This window comes from Mus caroli, chromosome 8 (assembly GCF_900094665.2).
Source record: "Mus caroli chromosome 8, CAROLI_EIJ_v1.1, whole genome shotgun sequence".
NCBI lineage: Eukaryota > Metazoa > Chordata > Mammalia > Rodentia > Muridae > Mus > Mus caroli.
In genome coordinates, this window is record NC_034577.1 from 110,972,563 (window position 1) to 110,991,529 (window position 18,967).

Genomic DNA, 18,967 nt, shown 5'->3' on the forward strand with positions numbered 1-18,967 from the left:
TCAAGGGGGAAAGGCCCCTTGTGGGTGGGACCATCCCTGGGCTGGTAGTCTTGGGTTCTATAAGAGAGTTGGCTGAGCAAGCCAGGGGAGGCAAGCCAGTAAAGAACATCCCTCCATAGCCTCTGTATCAGCTCCTGCTCCCTGACCTGTCTGAGTTCCAGTCCTGACTTCCTTTGGTGATGAACAGTAGCATGGAAGTATAAGCCGAATAAACCCTTTCCTCCCCAACTTGCTTCTTGGTCATGATGTTTGTGCAGGAATAGAAACCCTGACTAAGACAGAGAGTCCCAGGCTAGCCTGGGCTGTACAGTAAGAGGCTATCTCAAAAGGAAGGGGAGGGGGAGTGAAACTGAGGCCCAAAGAGGTTTGTGATTGAAGGTGGCTGTACAATGTGGGGTTCACAAAGAGGAAATTAAGACAGCCTAAGAGGATGGTGGCCCCAGTGCCAGCTGAATCTGGGCTGTGCCAGGGGTGGGGGTGGGGTGCTGCTCCCTGGAGGATGCTTTGCCTTCATCCCTGAAGCTGTCTAAGAGATAGTCCCGGGGTTGTCATGGCAACCCTCATCTGGGCTGTTTACAACAAGTGTGACTAACTGGTTCTGACTCTATAAACTGTTGTGGCTTGAGAAAGTAAATTCCATCAGTTATTCAACAATGCCACGGCCAGCCAGAGGCGAAGGCAAAAGGAGCTGAAGAAAGGATGCCAGGGAGATGGGGTGGGGGAGGGGAGCACACCCATCCCCTCACAGGCAGCCTACCCATCCCCTCACAGACAACCTACCCATCCCCTCACAGACAGCCTACCCATCCCCTCACAGGCAGCCTACCCATCCCCTCACAGGCAGCCTATCTTTTTTTTTTTTAAAGATTTTATTTTATTTATTATATGTAAGTACACTGTAGCTGTTTTCAGACACCCCGGTAGAGGGCATCAGATCTCATTACGGATGGTTGTGAGCTACCATGTGGTTGCTGGGATTTGAACTCAAGACCTTCAGAAGAGCAGTCAGTGCTCTTAACCGCTGAGCCATCTCTCCAGCCCAGGCAGCCTGTCTTAGTTCCAGTTCTTATTTCTATGATAAACACCATGACCAAAAGCAATTCGGGGGGTGGGGAAGGGACTGCAGATTACAGCCGGTAGCCCATCATCTACAGAACTCGTCGGAACCCAGAGGCAGGAGCTGATGCAGAGGCCCTAGAGGAGTGCTGCTTCCTGGCTTGCTCCTCATAGATGGCTCAGCCTGCTGTTTTGTATTGCTCAGAACCACCTGGCTAGACATGGCACTGTCTACAGTGAGCTGGGCCCTCCCACGTCAAGCATCAGGGAAAATGCCCCCTCAGACTTACCTACAGATCAACCCTACAGAAACAACTTCTCAACGATTCCTTTTAGCTGTGTGTGGTGGAGCATGCCTTTGATCTCAGCACTTGAGAGACAAAGGCAGGTAGATCTCTGTAAGTTCGAGGCCAGCCTGGTCTACAGAGTAAGTCCAGGACAGCCAGGCACAGCTGTTACTCAGAGAAACCCTCTCTAGAAAAAAAAAAAATGCATCTTCCCAGATGGTCCTAGCTGTGTCAAGGTAACATAAAAGCTAGGCAGCATACAGCCTTGACTGGGTTTTAGCCCTAGACACACTGCAGTGATGTAAGCCCAGGGTGATTGATCTTCAGGTGTGCTAAAAGCTGAGAACTAATCGGAGAAGTCTCTCTGATTCAAATTTTGAAGAGGGAGTTTCTGGGTACTGTTATACAAACTGTACACTACACAATCTGGGGATTTGGTTGTGTTAAGAGCACTGGTTGCTCTTGCAGAGGACCCAGGTTCAATTCCCAGCGCCCACATGGTATCTCACAGCTGTCTGTAGCTCCAGAGGAATCTGACACCCTCTACTGGCCTCCATGAGTATTACATGCACAGGTGCATGCATGGGGGGAGGGTTGGGGTCTGCATGACTAGTGGTCAAAAGACAACCTACAGGAGTGGGTTTGGTGCCTTCCTTCTACCCTGTGAGTCCCGGGGATCGAACTCTGGTTGCCAGGCTAGAGAGCAAGTACCTTTACCTGGGGTCATCTCCCCAGCCCTCCAAACAACTACAAGTAAGATAAAATATGGGTGGGAGTGATCAAGGAAACACATCTCAATATTGATTTCCAGAGTCTACACACACACACACACACACACGCATACGCACACATACACATAATTGTAATTGTAATTGTAAGCATGTACACACACAGGCGCACACACACAAGCATACAGGTACATGCACACACACATGACCAAACATGGTCACAATTTGAAGACATGAGAGTTCACAGTGTATTAAAGAGTCTAGAGGGCTATACCCCTAAATGTGATGATAATGGTGTCCCTTGGAAGGCAGCATATGAATGTTTTGTCGTCTTTGTTTTTGTGGGACTTTTATTGTACTTATAGTTTTTCCTTCATTTGTTGCTTTGTTTTGCTTTGCTTTGCTTTGCTGAGACAAGGTCTCACTATTCAGTCCTGGCTGTCCTGGAACCCATTATGTAGACCAGGCTGACCCCAAACTCTAAAGAAATCCACCTGCCTCTGCCACCTCAACACTAGGATTAAAGGTATGTGCCAGCCAAGCCTGGCCACCTCCATGCTTTTAGCGTGCCAAGCTAAAAACATTTTAAAGAAAAATTAAGTCCATTTAAAAAATGTCTCTAGCCGGGCGTGGTGGCGCACGCCTTTAATCCCAGCACTCTGGAGGCAGAGGCAGGCGGATTTCTGAGTTTGAGGCCAGCCTGGTCTACAAAGTGAGTTCCAGGACAGCCAGGGCTATACAGAGAAACCCTGTCTCGGGAAAAAAACAAAAAAAAACAAAAAACAAAAAAACCCAAAACAAACAAACAAAAAAAAGTCTCTAAAATGGACCCCAAGTTTCTTTTCCAGCCTGAAGTGGGATAGGCTGGCTATGAGCCAAGGCTGGACTTCACACTGGGTCAGTGGGGCCTTGGGGCTGCATTGGGAATTGTAGGCTACCCTAGCCCCATGCCCCCTCCCCCACCCGCAGTGGGCAGATTCGGTAGTAGGATGGAGCATGGAGTCTGCCTTACAATTCTGTCTCCAGGTGTGGCTCTTTCTGCTCTTACTAAGCAAATGACCATTAAAGGACCCAAGACTCACCTTGCAGGGGTGGGGGTGGGGCTACAGGGCTGGCTGGCGTCTGTCCCCACAGGTCCAAGACCCTTCTCAAGAGATCCACTCTGAAAGTAAAGCCGAATTGCAAGCCACCTGCCTCTGTGTGCTCCCCCACCTAGGTAGCACCCACTCCAAGCTGTGAACAAAAGTCTCAGAAAGACTTTGCACATTCAGTGGAACCTTCCACAAAGCCGGATAACTGCTGTGCCCTTCAGCGGCTGCAGAGAGGTTGAAAGGTTGGAAGTCCAGAGCCTAATTTCAATTTATCTTGGACTCTCTTTAGCCTCCTAAACAGCTATTCCCTCCCTCTCTGTCGGAGGTACCATCCTGTGACTAACAGATAAAATCTTTCGGAATCTGTTAATAAAGCCATGTTCCCACTAACTAAATGGCTAAGCGTCTCGGCCAGCACCGAGACCTCCCTTTGCTGTAACTGTCTTGCCTGGTTAATTTCCTTTGCCCTCTGGCTGTGGAATCTTCGTGAAACTGATTCCAGGTTCCAATATGGAATTTGGAGTAACCAAAACCTGTGTTTCCTCGGCCATGGTCACTCCAGACTAAACATCTCCTATCTCCTTGGAGGTGAGAGCTGGATTTTCTCATTGAGAGGACTGAGTGGTTATCGGTGGTCACCAGGCTCTGACTTGCTGGAGGCTGGAGGAAGCAGAGGCATGGAGAAGCGTTCAGTTTGGCAGCCAGCACCCAGGCCAAAGCAGGCTGCTGGGGACAGCAGGATGTGCAGGGCTCTGGAGGAGGCACCAGGCCTGGAGGCCATCAGGACAGTTCAGGAAGCTCCTGTGTACAGACTTACCATCTCCATCAGTGGTTCTTAACCTTCCGGATGCTGCAGCCCTTTAATGCAGTTCCTCACGCCGTGGTGACCCTCCAACCAGAAAATTATTTTGTTGCTACTTTGTAACTGTAATTCCCCCCACCCCCACCCCAAGACAGGGTTTCTCTGTGTAGTCCTCGCTGTCCTAGAACTCACCCTGTAGACCAGGCTGGCCTCAAACTCAGAACTCCACCTGCTTCTGCCTCCCAAGTGCTGGGATTAAAAGCGTGCACCACCACTGCCCAGCCCAAACTGCCATTTTTGCTACTGTCATGAATTGTAAGGTAGAGATCTGATGCGCAACCCCGAGGAGTTGCGACTCACAACTAAAAGCTGAGCACAACTTTTTAGATCTTGTAGACCAACAAAGCCAGCCTCGTGGGAATGGCAGGAGGCTTCAGACTCAAGTTGGAACAATTTCTTTCAGTCTGTTTTTGTTTTTGAACAGTCCTGGGTTTCAAACTCTCGGTGCACACCAGGCAACAGCTCTGTCACCAACCTCACCTTCAGCCCAAGCCAGTCCCCCTGTTGTCCCCACTGTACCCCTGCCAGTTGCCCGCACCCATGCAAGTCACCCTGTTCTCCAGCTCCCTGCTGGCTTTTCCTCCAGGTGGACTTTGAACCAAGTCACCTGTTGAAGGCACTGTGGATCCTGCAGGCTGCTGGGGGCCCCCGGGGTAACATTTGTTTGGAAAAGCACAATTAGAGACTGGAGAGATGGCTCAGCTCATTAAGCGCTGGTTGTACTGGCTGCCTGGGCCTGAGCGCAGATCCCCAGTACCTGCACCCATAGTGTAAAAACTCCAGCAGGGTACATGTCTAAATCCTAGTGTTCGGGAGGCACAGAGGGTGGATTTGCAGGCCGCTCTGGACAGCACAAGGTTCGGTGAGAGAGCCTGTCACAGAGAGTCAGGAGGGGAGCCAGGGAGATAGCTCAGAGGCAAAGGTGCTGGTTCTACGAGCCTGGTGACTTGAGGGGTAGCCACAGAAGAGAGCACACTCCACAGCGATGTCCTCTGACCTCCATGTAAGTGCCTCAGCATCGGTGTCTGCACGCCCATCACCCCCTCGATCCACGCAGACACAAGAGAACTAGATTTAATTTCATGTCATTTAAAATAATGTGGCGATTAGCTAAGGAAGATACTCAGCATTGTCCTTTGGTCTGTACACACACGTGTATATGCTACACACTCACCCTCTTAGACATACACACAGATCTACACACACATGCACAGACACACACACACACACACACACACACGTGTATATGCTACACACTCACCCTCTTAGACATACACACAGATATACACACACACATGCACAGATACACACATGCACAGATACACACACACGTGTATATGCTACACACTCACCCTCTTAGACATACACACAGATATACACACACACATGCACAGATACACACATGCAGATACACACACACACTCGTGTATATGCTACATACTCACCCTCTTAAACATACACACAGATATGCACACACACATGCACAGATACACACATGCACAGATACACACACACACACGTGTATATACTACACACTCACCCTCTTAAACATACACACAGATATACACACACACATGCACAGATACACACATGCACAGATACACACACACACGTGTATACACTACACACTCACCCCCTTTAGACATACACACACAGGTACACACACAGATACACACACAGACACACACAGACACACACAGACACACACAGACACAGACACACACAGACACACACACACACTCGGTGCATACACACCTAGATCTTGTTACTACTACTGTGCCTGAATGGTACTGACTCTCTTGGGGTGCCCACCTTTGTGTAGGAGGACTTCTGGGAAGATTCACTGTGTGCCTCCCCCGTGTGTGCCACCATGGCTTGGCACGTCACCAAGGGTGACATCAGCCATGGGAACTTCTGGGGATGAGCCAAGGAGCAAAGAAACACATTAGCATCTGCTTGCGTGGGTTTGCCAGAACCCTTTCCCCTCTTTCCCAGGGACCTCCTTCCTCTCTTGATCACCAACCCCTGCCTGCAGGCGACACCCCCAGCCAGTCCCGACACAGGGCAGGAAGGGCTCCTCGGGCTCTGCAGGCCCAGTGCTCTGTCCTCAGACCCTCTGTGAACTTCACTTCTCAAGTCCCACACCGAGCAGCCACTATCTGCCACCTGCGAGCTGAGCACAGCCACCTCAGCTGCAGGGCTCCCTCACATTACCTCAGCTCCCTGGGGACCACTGAGAAGGAATCAGGGGGCTTGGCTTAGACCCCTGGTGAAGAGGGGCAGGCTTGGTGGTCGGTGGACAAGACAGCTGCCTTCCTGAGGTGGGGCTGGGGGTAGAGGCAGCCAGAAAACAACCAGGAAGTTCCCGGCTCTACCTGGCACAGCGCTGCCCTGGTCTGAGAGCTGGTGTCTGTGTGGCCTGGTAGTGCAGCAGGACCAGACCTGGCCTCTCCCCAGACTCCTGCTTGTGCAAGGACAGTCCGGGCACAGGGACACAGTCCCAACCTGGAGAGGCTGGGGTGGGCAATGGGAAGGAAGGTTTAAACTGAAGGTTCACCACAGCAGCAGAGTGTGTACTGTCTCCTGAGGCCCCAGGGTCTCCTTAGCCTGTGGCTGACTCCTCTTCACTCTTTTCTTTCTTCTCTCTTGTCTGGGCCCAAATCTCCCTTTGACACTACCATGTTCCTTAATCCATCTTATATTCAATTACATCCCTAAAGACGCTTTTTCCAATGGAAGTCCACCATCTGGGTTTGGAACATATCTTATGGGACCTACTGTCCAGGCCCCTTCTTAGCCCACTTCACAGGGTCCGGGTAATATTCTAGAATTGTGGCCCATCCGTGGGCTTAGGGAAGTAGCTCAGTTGGTAGAAAGCTGGGTGTGGTGGTGTGTCGTAGCACTCAAGAAGTTGAGGCAGGAGAATAAGGAATGTAGGGTCAGCTATGTGTTGACTTCAAGGCCAGCCTGGGCTACCTAAGACTTTTGTTTAGTTCAGATATTCTACTTAGCACCTCCTCTTCCTTAACTGGTCACCGGAGCTAACCTTGCTCTGCCTCCATTTTAATCTTTTCTGCGGTTCTCTAGGAATGGGGAACAAGGAGATTAAGTCAGGCTAAATCCAGGACATCTACCCTCAGGGAAGAGGCCTTTTCCCCAGTCTGGATGGCGCCCTGGGACCTAGGGTGGAACTCCCCACCCCCCATCTAGCCCCAGATAACCCCTGGAGTATAAGCAATGCCAGGAGGGCTGGGTGTAGTTGTGAAACAGATAAGTCCCCCAGAGACCAATCAACAGTAGAACAAATATACACACCATAGTCACAGAGGAGCTTCCTCTCTCGGCTCTCCTTCCTTCCCCACCCCATCCCAACCCACCCTTCATAAGGCCTCCAGCAAGGGCAGGATAGAGTGGAGGGCAGGGAAGGCTTGCAGAGGTAACCAGGTCTCCCCCCTTTTTTTGAGGCATGTGGGGGTGTGGGGGTGTCTCATGTAGCCCAGGCTAGCCTTGTGAACTCACTATGTAACAAAGGATGACTCTGACCTTCTGACCCGACCCCCATCTCCTCTCAGGTGCTGGGATTTCCATCATGCCCAGTTTGTGCTGCCCATTCTGCGGAGAGGGAGTCAACACTCAGAGAGACTAACCTGCCTGAAGACACACAGCTATAAACAGAAGAGCGGGCAGTACCAGCCACAACTGAGTTTGTTGTGTAGGAGTCACCTCTGGTTTTGTGCCACCCAGCAGCACAGTCATGGCCTTGTGACAGGGGAGGAGGGATCAGTCTCTGATTTTGTTTTTTATAAAATGAAGATAAATGTCTACTTCTGTGTTTAAGACTTAAAATCTAAGCCAGGGGTGGTAGCACATACCTGTAATCCCAATATGGTCAGGAGGCTGTGCGGGGGTGGGGGGTGCAACAAATTTGAGGCCAGTCTAGGCTACAGCGAGGCCCTGTCTCACTAGAAACAAAACAAAAGGCTGTGCATCTCAGACCTGTGAGCCTAGCTGCTTGGGAGGAGGCAGGAGGAGGACAACTTCAAGGCTTCCCTGGGCCATAGAGAGAGTTCAGGGTTAACCTGGATCATCTGGGCTAGAGTTACAAGCAATTGTGAGCTGCCCAGTGTGGGTACTGTAAACTGAACCTGGATCCCCTGGAAGAGTAGGGGCAGTGAATTAAAAGGCTACTGAGAGCCAGGCAGTGATGGCACATGCCTTTAATCCCAGCACTTGGGAGGCAGAGAGGCAGACGGAGTTCTGAGTTCGAGGCCAGCCTGATCTACAGAGTGGGTTCCAGGACAGCCAGGGTTATATAGAGAAACCCTGTCTTGAAAAACCAGAAAGGGCTACTGAGATAGGACAAGGTGGTACACATCTGTAACTTCACCATTTGAAAGATGGCCATATGAGAATTAGGAACTCAAGGCCAAAGCCATTCTCCTATATCAAATGTTTGAGGATAGCCTGAGCTACCCGAGGCTTCTGAAGAAGCCCTGACCTCACACACCCAGGGTCCAGAAGCACCTTCACTGAGCGCGGACAAGCACACACGAAGCAGACAACCCAACTCATTTTTCTTGAAAAACACATTTACTTCTGTAAACTGTCGGAATGCCAGAGATGGTCCTCACAGCCCAGCCCGGTGCAGCATTCTTCCCCAGAGTAATAAGAGCGAGGAGGGAGGGAAAGAACCATCTTCGTGTGCTCTCGAGGAGCCAAGCCCGCCTCAGCTGTCTTCAAAAGCAAACAAAGCCATCTTTGGAATTTGCAGACTAAGACTCCAACCGTCGCTGCCTTCCAGGCGCCCTGAGGCCTGTGCCAGCCTCCCTGTCTGCAGGGGACCTTTCCATCCTTGTCACCCTGGAGGCCCTGAGGTTGACCCTGAACTCCCCCCCACAGCCAGACTCAGACCTCTCTGGCTTCAGAAAGGCTTCGCCAAAAGGGTAGTTTAGACCACGTGGCAGAGCCACACTGCCAGGCAAGATTTAAGGCAAATTTGTCACTTCACACTCGGTCCACGCCAGACCTAAACCTGTTACTGCCAAGCAGTGTCTACCAGAGGGACACCTCAGGCCACTCTGAACAGGACAGGGGTGAGGCCTGGGGCCACATCTATGGGCTCTGAGGAGCATGCGTGCGCGTGGGAGCTCATGAAGGCTGTAGGGTGTGCACAGCTCCTGGCATTGGTGGCCCGCGTAGGGCTAGCAGGAAACAGCCAGGTCAAGCTGGGGTGGCACCTGGCCAGGCCTCAGCAACTCAAGGCCAGGGTAGCTTAGACCAGGCAGGCCACGGTGATGGCAGGGATAAATGCCAGGTCAAGGGCCAGCGACAGAGAGGCTTCTGGGATCGGATGGTATGCATGACCCTGGCACCAAAATGACTTTTCTTTAAAACAAAAAGGGGGGGCGGGTCTCAAAGAATGATGCTTGGTGAGCTTGAGAGGGGCCACAGGGGGGAGAGGGAGGGAGAGGATTGGACACACTGGTGGCGCTGGTGCCTCTCATGGCTTCTCCTCCCTGGTGGGCTGGTGACGTGAGGCGGCAGTCTCCTCCTTGGCGGAGCAGGCAGATGGCTCTGGGCTGTGGGGCTGCAGCTACTCTGACTGAGCGTCGTAATTGGCCCCCCCAGCCTTCTTCAGCTCGCTCCTGATGAAGTCTTCCTCTAGCTCCTTCCGGTCGCTGATCACAAACTCCTTTGCAAAATTCTGCAAGAACAAAGAAGAGCTCAGAGTCTCTGTGGGGGGGTGGGGTGGTCCAGGGTTGCCCAGGCAACGCAGCAGGAAGCCCTGGCACCCCAGACACTCCTAGTAGATTGCAATGGAAAAAATGCCAATAGAGCCTGTGCCAAAAGCCCGGATCGCAGGGTAGAGATGCCACGGCCTCCAGTCCACGGGCTGGACTGGAGCGCGACCCCTGGACTGTCTTCCCTTGGCTGTGTTACCTTGGGCAAGTCCCTTTCCACTGTCAAATTCAACTGGGAAAACCTGCGGGTGAAGGTGTGAGGCAGGAAAGCAGATGGGAGTTGGCCAGCGTTAACCCCAGAAGAGGGGCAGAGTGGAGGAGGAGCTACACCTGCTAGCACAGACCTGCAATCCCAGCACACAGGAGGCTAAGGCAGTGGGAGAAAACTACCGTGATCCGAAGACCACCTTGAACTGCACAGTAAGACCCTATCTCGTAAGATTACAGGAGGGAGCACACAGAAGGAAGGAGGCTCTGGCTGGTGGCTACACTTTTCACCCCTGTTACTGCCATACCTGGGGTTGGGAGAAGCTGGCTCTCACAGGCCGGCTCAGCCATTATTAGGCCAGAGTTACCAGTCGGTGCCCTAGCCTTCCCAACCTGGTTGAGTTTTAGGCAGCTGTGCAGGGAATTAGTGGCATTCATTCCACAAACTCGCCCAGCTATAGTTGGGAAACACACCACTACTGTAGTCACTTCTTAGGACTGAGGCTTTGATCAGATGACCCCAGGGCCTGGCCCACGTGAGAATTTGAAGCAGGAGGCATCTTATCAGGCAACACTGAACCGTGAGAATTACGTCATTTTATATGCGGATTATGAGGCACAATAAAAACCAAGAAAATCTCAAGGGAAGACAAAGAAAGCTGCAGGAAGCACATGAGTCCAAAGGTTGGGAAATTATCCACATAAAAGAGCCGAGGGTGGCATACCTACCTGTAAAGCCAGCACTGCGGAGGTGGAGGCAGGAGGCGTGGGAGTTCATAGCCAGCCTCAGATAATAGAAGTTCAAGGCCAACAAAAGCCTGTATGGTAAGAGGTACACACACACACACACACACCACAGGCATGCTCCTCAACACTGCACATCATACTCCCACACGTGCATCAGTACTAGGGGAAGGAGCTCAGGTCCTAGCCTTAGGCAAACATCTACCACTGAGCAACATCCCCAGGCCTATGACACCATAATCGCTACACACACACACACACACACACACACACACACACACACACACTGCGCTGTGGTACCCAGGCCAAGCTACAGCATCAAAATATGCAAAACTGCAACTATGACCCTAGGGCCGGACACTGAAAGCTCTGCCTGAGAGAAATGAAATCACCCGGGCACAGACACACATGCCCAGACTTCACAGCTGCGTGATTCACCCCAAACAGCCGAGCACCCCAGGTAGCTAGCCACCAGATGAGATGAGGCGGTAAAGCGTACCCTCGACGCATGGACGTTCCAAATGGTGACGCATTAATTAGTCATCAGTGAAATTCTAATGCCCGGTGCAACATGGGCGAACGGATCCCTGAACATGGGCAAAAACAGACAGACATGAAGAGCCACCCACTGTCTGGTTCCTCTGACAGGAAATGTCCAAAAAAGGCAAATCCACAGAGAAAGCAGACCAGAGGTGACCAGGGGTGGGAGACAAAACAGGAAACGACAGATGTCATCTAAAACTCATCGTGGTAAAACTGCACAGTTCTTGGAGGTGACTGCAAGCCAGCAAGGGTCAGAAGGGCAGCTCTCTCTGCCCCACACCAGCCCAATGGCAGCTTTTCAGATTCCAAAAGACACCAGGAACTGGTGGCATATGCCTTTAGGCCCAGCACTCAGGAGGCAAAGGCAGGTGGCTCTCTGGGATTCGAGGCCAGCCTGGTCTACAGAGCGAGTTCCAGGACAGCCAGGGCTACACAAGAAACCCTGACTTGAAAAACCAAAAAATAAAAATCCTCAAAGACAATCAAGAATATTTTTCTTTTACAAACAAGACAGAGTCTGAAGACCACAATGCCTGCCCAAGGTCACAGACCTGGGACTACAGCCTCAGCCCAGGAGTGTGGTTCAGTTCAGTGCTTACCTTAGCAGGCAGGAGGATCCGGGTTCAAGCCCCAGCACTGTCCTCACCCCCAACTACTATATGCAGATATCAAGAAAGGGGAGCAAAATGCTTTGGAACTAGGGAGGGGTGGTTAAAGTGCTTAATTTTACATTAAATGGATTTTACATCAATAAAAACCAAAATCAGCAAAGTCGCCATAGCACCAGAAAGATCAAGTTCTTGGCTTCCTAGATACCACGAGCAAGGCCACCAAGACATGGCAGGATATGGAGGAGGGGTTAATATTTGCCAAGAGAGGCAAGCCTCACACAATCTGACTGAATCCACCCTCGATACATTAGCCTTTTACCAGGTTAAGATAAGGCCCTGGGGGCAGAGCTGAGACAGCCTTATGCAGCCCCAAATTCAAAGACCCTTCCCAGCAGCCCCAGGGCCAGCACTGCTAAGTTTATGCATGTGACCCAGACCATGGAAGGCAGTGGACCCCAGGTCTGGAAAGAGAATAGAGAGCAGACTTGTGTCTCAACTCCCAGGCCAGCGGCATGGGGGAGGGGCGCGGGTGCCCCAGCAAGGAAGTCAATGGGGCAAGAAGCCTAAGAGGAAGTTCAAAGTCCTCTGCTTGTTTGACAGCCTTATATGGCAATGTAAAGAAGAAACTGAAGTCTGGGTCAGGAACAAGAGTTTAGGAAGACAAGATAAGGACGAAGAAATCTAAAGGGAAGTTCTAAGGGCTGGGTGCAGCTATAGCTAAAACCACAAGAGCTGTGCCGTGGTCACACTACAACCAGGCAGTGTGGGATGCAAGCCCAGACTGACTGCTCACGAGTCTGAAGCCAGTTTGTGTTACATAGCAAAACTCTGTCTCAACAAACAAACAGGGGCTGTGCACGTGGCTCAGCTGGCGGAGGGCATGCCTAGAGTGCACAGAGCCCTGGGTTCAAGCCCCAGCACTTCATAAACCAGGCATGTTGGCGCAGGCCTGTAATCCCAGAGAGAAGAGGATCAGAAATTCGAGACTGGGTGGGGAGATGGCTCAGAAGGTAAAGGCACTCATCTCGAAGCCTGATGATCTCAGATCCCCGCCCCGCCCCGTCCCCCCATGAAAGGAGAGGCCAGCCCCTGCACGCTGTCCAGACTCCACATGCTGCTGTGGTGTGCACAAATCCCCACACAAAGTTAGTACATGTGACTCCGTCTCAAATAGGAGCTCAGACTAGTGAATGGTACAGAGCAAGAAATGTAAATAGGCAAAATCGTCTATACTCTACCAGAGATACACCACGTACGTGCACACATTCACTGTCCCAAACTATAAAAAAAAATACCTCGAACCTTGAGGCACATTTAAAATCAAATCGCCATGAAGCGAATGCTTCCAAGTCTCCAAAGTTGACAGAACAGCCACGTGGGGTCAGCCACACTGAACATTCTCTCTCTGCTGCCACAGAAGACAACTTTGTCTGCAGATACGTTTTTATGGTTGCTGCCTGCAGAGGCCAGAGATGGGTCCTCCGGGACTATTACTGTGGGAGAGCAGTGTGGGGATGCGGATCACATGTTCCCCCCCCCCCCCCACACACACACACAAGTCATGATCTTCCACTCCTGCTGTTCTGGGGAACCTCAAAGTTAGAAGGCAGAATCAAGAGTCCCTCATTTTGGGTTGAATGGTTTTCCCTCCAAGTGACCAAGGCAGGCAGCTAGCATTTCTGAGGCCACTGGAGCCCAAGCCATACTGTGGTACCGAGACAGAGCCTGGGTCTTCGCTACGGGCTGATGTCTCTCATCAACAATCAGTCAGACTGCGGCCTTGCTCGCCACGAGCCTGGCTCGGGGCTGATGAACCTGGCTCTGTTCTCCTCACCCCACAAGAGACCACACTGCCCAGCTGAAGTCAGGGGTGTGTGCAGACTCACATCCCCCCAGCAGGAATCTGGTAAACCCTAAGAAATCACTCCTACCCCTTGGACCACAGTGAGGAAGGACTCTGACACTTCACGTGGTTGGACCAACAGCAGTCACTCCCAGTCTTTAGCTAACAGCCATCCCCACACCCTACCCGACTCCAGGAACCTTCTGGATCTCTCCATACCTATGATTCAGCCCTTCCCCATACATCTTTCTAAAAGAGTTTACCAGTTTCCATCCAAGCTCATTGATGGTCTCAAGTGACCTATGGACAGCCCTGGAGACAACGGTGAGGGTCCTCTTTCCTGCTATTCCAAGGGCAGTCCCTTCCCATCTGGGGAATTGGAAGAGGCAGCTCTGGCAGTCAAACAGGCCACCGCCCCAACAAGAAGCCTGACACAAGTGGTATGCGCTTCCCATCTAGGGTGTGAATTCTACTAACCGTCCCAAAATGCATGGCTTGGGCAAGCACTATGCTGGCTAATTTTATGTCAACTTGACACAAGCTAGAGTCGTCTGAGAGGAGGGAACCTCAATTGAGAAAGTTAAGATCGGACTATAGGGACACCCAGAGGACATTTCCTTAGTGTTTGACAGGAGAGGGCTCAACCCATCGTGTATGATACAAGCCCCTGGGTTCTATAAGAAACGAGCTGAGCAAGCCACGAGGAACATGCCAAACAGCAGCACCCCTCCATGGGCTCAATACCTGCTCCCGCCTCCAGGTTCCTGTCCAGTTTGACTTCCTGTCCTGTCTTCCTTCAGTGATGAGCTACAATGTGGAAGAGTAAGACAAACAAACCCACTCCTCCTCAACTTGATTTTTTAAAAAATAATTATTTATTTTATGTGAGTACACTGTAGCTGTCTTCAGACACACCAGAAGAGGGCATCAGATCTCATTACAGATGGTTGTGAGCCACCATGTGCTTGCTGGGAATTGAACTCGGAACCTCTGGAAGAGCAGTCAGTGTGCTTAACCGCTGAGCCATCTCTCCAGCCTTCAACTTGACTTTTTTGTTGTTGTTTTTTGGTTTTTCGAGACAGGGTTTCCCTGTATAGCCCTGGCTGTCCTGGAACTCACTTTGTAGACCAGACTGGCCTCGAACTCAGAAATCTGCCTGCCTCTGCCTCCCAAGAGCTGGGATTAAAGGCGTGGGACACCACCGCCGGCTTCAACTTGACTTTAGATCATGGTGTTCCATCACAGTAATGGAAACCCCAAGGCAAGTACCAACCTCGAGACTTATTTGAAGCGATCCCTTGCCCTCCACCTCCACTTCTACTGAGCAGTCAGCTTCAGACCTAAGGGCACCACTGGAGAGTTCCCAGCACCACAGGGGAGATGCCTTCCAGGTAGGTAAGTAAAAGGGGCAGAAACCAAGCAACATTGGCGGCCTGACCCAGGAGCAACAACAAGATCAGAAAGAGCAAGGAGCTTTTCATCTGTATCCCTGTGCCAACAGGCCACCTCCCGTCACACTCACCCCTACATGCACATGAGCACGCATGCATGTGTGAGTGTGTGTGTGTGTGTGTGCGTGTGTGTGTGCACGCACATACCCCCACACCCCCTCACGTGCACACAGAAGCACAGACACATCATGCAGGCATGCATACGCATGTGCACGCACGCACGCACACACCTACCCATACACACATGAGCCTGTTTGCAGGGCTAGATTAAGATACGTATAAATATTCTCTTATCCTTGACTTTAAATTGTTTCTTCCCCTTTTCAGACAGGTCCTCATAAAACCCAGGCTGGCTTTAAACCTGCTGGTAGCCAAGGATGACCCTAAACTTCTGATCTTCCACTTCTCTGGTGCTGTGATTAGGTGTCCGCTACAAAGCCTGGCTTACATGGTGCTGGGAGCCCCCTGAGATCTATCCCCAAACCCGAGCTCTCTTCTGAAGGCTCCCCGAATGCATGGCTTAAACCCAGTTTTCTTGCTAAAACTGGCTGGGAATGGGGTTTAGTCTAAGTTGCCCCATGCTCTCCAGCAGCCTGGCCCTCCAGAGCTTCTGTTCCTCCTCTGCAAACAGGAACAGAAACAGCCCCACATGCTGAGGCTGTAATGAGGGCTTTGGAGCATGCAAAGAGCCTGCACACTTGCTGGGTGTGCCCAGCACTGGGCAAGTGTTGACTGGTCCTCAGCTGATTTGTAAGTGATGGGAGCTTTCCCTTCAGCCTCAAGACTGCAGGGAAGCTTAGGGTTCAATGTCCGGGGCCCTTTCCTCATCCCCAGTGTTCATTTGCAAAGAGGGGCAGCCCCAGGGCTCCCTGGGTAAACATGGAAGATGCTGGCTATATCCACGTACACAGCGGCAACATCCAAAGCTGGGCTGGAGGAGAACCAGAGAGGAGAAAACCTTTCAGAGAAGAGAGGTGGCTTCCTCTACACCAGAGACAAGAGGAGCAACGCCCCTCACTGCGCCCCCAAACCTGCACTGGCTTAACACTCACTATGTCAATCACTAGCCTATACTCTACACCAAGAGGCCAAATTCAGTGCTGTGGCTCTCTCTAAGAGACAAGGAGCAGAGACCCTGAAAGCAGCATTCACCAGCTCTCCAGTCCTGCTCCCCAGTCCTATGAAAGAGGAGAGGGAGGGATAAGGGTCCTCTAGACAGATCCACATCAGTCATCCAAGGGTCCTGCCTAAGTTCCACCATGGGCACCAGAATCCATGGGCAACCAACACAGGATCACAGCATGGTTCCATGTTAAGGCTCCGTGCTTGCTTTGGGCTCATCTGGCACCCAGGAAACTGTCCTCCGTGCTGGGTGTAGACTCTCTCCCACACACATGAGCTAAGGCACAGTGGACAAGACACCCGCTGGTAACAATCAAATGCCTTTCCCCAAGTGGAATTCCCCACGAATTCTAAGCCAAAGACCTCTGAGTGCTGAATAAAAGCAATCAGCACCCAGCAGCCGTTCTTGCCAGGAAAAAGGGCAGCTTTGCAGGAGGCTGAGCAGAAAGAAACAGACGTGCCTGGCTAGCCCTCCCACCCCCTCTGTGACCTCCTACACCTATTCAGTGTATGAAAACCCGACCAGCAAGGTATAATTTACTCAAAAAGACCAGGTTCTTAAAGCAGGCATGACTCATCGAACTAGGATGAAGGAAACAAACGGATAGGCAGGCCAAGTGGTTGATACATTCGGATACAAAGGTGCAAGTCACCTTCCTACTCGGGGAGAAAACCAAGGGCACACACAGGCTGGCACATCGTGACGTACCAGGAACAGAATGCAAGCAGACAGATGTCCCAAGAACCTGCTGCGAGCCAGCCCTGAGCAGCTGATCCCATACTGTTCCTTTTCACATAGGGGAAAGTGCTTGGGACCGGCTCTTCCACCTCCTAAACATTCGCCAAAGCCTTGACCCCGCCTGACCTGACCTGACCTGACCCGACCTGACCTCTGACTCTATCTAGTTCTGCGCCACTCTCTGCGCTGATGTCCATGGCAGACATCACAAATCAATCATCGCACCTCTGTCAAGATTCAACCTTAGAATCCTTAACCCAGAGCTCCAAGCAGCCCCTACCTATGGGTCAGCTGACAGGTCAGAGGTCAAATCCAGGCTGGATCCTTAACTCCTGCCTAATCAAAGCTGCCTGTGGCTGGGGAACTAGCCACACAAGGGAACGCCCACCCTTCGTGTAGGAGACCTTAGGTTTAATCTCCAGAAAGAGAAAGAGAAAAAAAAATAGGCATAGAATTTCTTGTTCCTAGCCACATGCATGTTTGGGAGTTCCCTCCAAAGAATCAGTAAACAGAATTGTTTTAAAATGACAACATTTAGCCTCAAAGATGTTCCCTCTCAGCAAATACCAGGATGTGTCCATAATTCAACAAAAAATCGAATACGTAAGTAAACAGGGGCTTGCTTAATTGGTAGAGTGCTTGCCTAGTATACACAAAGTCCTGGGTTCCACCCCAGCACTGCATAAACAGGGCTCAGCGGTGCACACCTATCATCTGGACACTTAGGGGTTTTAGGCAGGGATTTCAGGGGTTCAAGGTCACCTCAGCTACATATGATAAGTTCGAGACACACCTGGGCAACATGAGACCCTCTCAAAAGGAAGGAACTAGGTATCTACAGGAGCACACTCACCCTATACGGCATCTCATTTCTCATTTCTCTGCTTCCGTGTGTTAGACTGGCATCCCATTGCTCAGGTGAGGAAACAGAGTGAGGGACCCAAGACATGATGATCTGTGTGAGCTCCTAACCAATGGGAGGCTGAGGTCTACACGAGAAAGACTGCACACGACCAGCATTAGACTCATGTCTGTGGTGGGCTCTCACCAAATAGTGCCCAGCTGCTGTGACCATGGGCCACACAAACTGTGTGTGGTGTAGGTTTGCTCTGAAAGGGACTGATTAGAGACAAATCATCAGAAGACAGAAGAATGGAGAGGTGCCAGAAAAGGGCAAAGCCCCCCAGAACATGCCCGGGGTACCTGGGCCATCATAAGGAGGTCTCACACCTTCAGTCTGGCACAGAGCGGGTGTTCCACGGTTCTGTGCTGGGCCTGGCTGCTAGGTACCTCGAAAGCATCACACCCAGACAGGCAGGCTGGCCATGGGCTGCGAGTGGGTCTGGAGTCTGGTGAGGGACAACAAGCCACAGCTAGCCACAGAATAGCCAGATGGTTGAAGCAGCTTGGTTTATGTGGGGCCTCTCCCCGAGCAAAGCCAGCCTCTCTCCCTGGCTTAAAGCCTTCCCAGGCTCCCCTCTATGTTCTAGATGAAACCCCATCTTCAAAACAGTCTCCCTTGGGCAAGTAAGATGGCTCAGCAGGCACAGGAGCTTGCTGCTACCTGTAACTGGATTTTGACCCCAAACCCCAGTAAAGAATGAGACCCCATGACATTGTTCTCTGACCTCCACATGCACGTCCCCCACACACATTGTTCATATGTACATAATATTTTTAACTCAATAATAAATAAACACACACACATATATATGCATATATATGTGTGTATATATGTATGTATATATATATATGTGTGAGTGTAAATATATGTGTGTATGTGTGTATATATATATATATATATATATATATATATATATATAGGCATGTGAGTTAGAGCATTTTGCAAGGCCTGCCTGATCTGCTCTGACACGAGGCAGCTTGCCATGGCACCGGGTAGTCTCCCCTGCTGTTCACCACATTGTCCTCAGAAGCCTGCAGA

The 18,967-nt window shown here is 51.2% G+C and overlaps 1 protein-coding gene across 1 annotated transcript in view; it reads right to left on the reverse strand.

Annotated features, from left to right (window-relative positions):
* Window positions 1-8,592: 8,592 nt before the first annotated feature.
* The window catches only part of Cotl1 (coactosin like F-actin binding protein 1), a 30,212-nt gene continuing 19,837 nt past the window's right edge, over window positions 8,593-18,967 (reverse strand). The window contains exon 4 of the mRNA XM_021169751.2: window positions 8,593-9,728. Coding sequence (XP_021025410.1) covers window positions 9,618-9,728 — 111 coding nt within the window. The 3' untranslated portion in view covers window positions 8,593-9,617. The remainder of the gene's footprint in view (window positions 9,729-18,967) is intronic.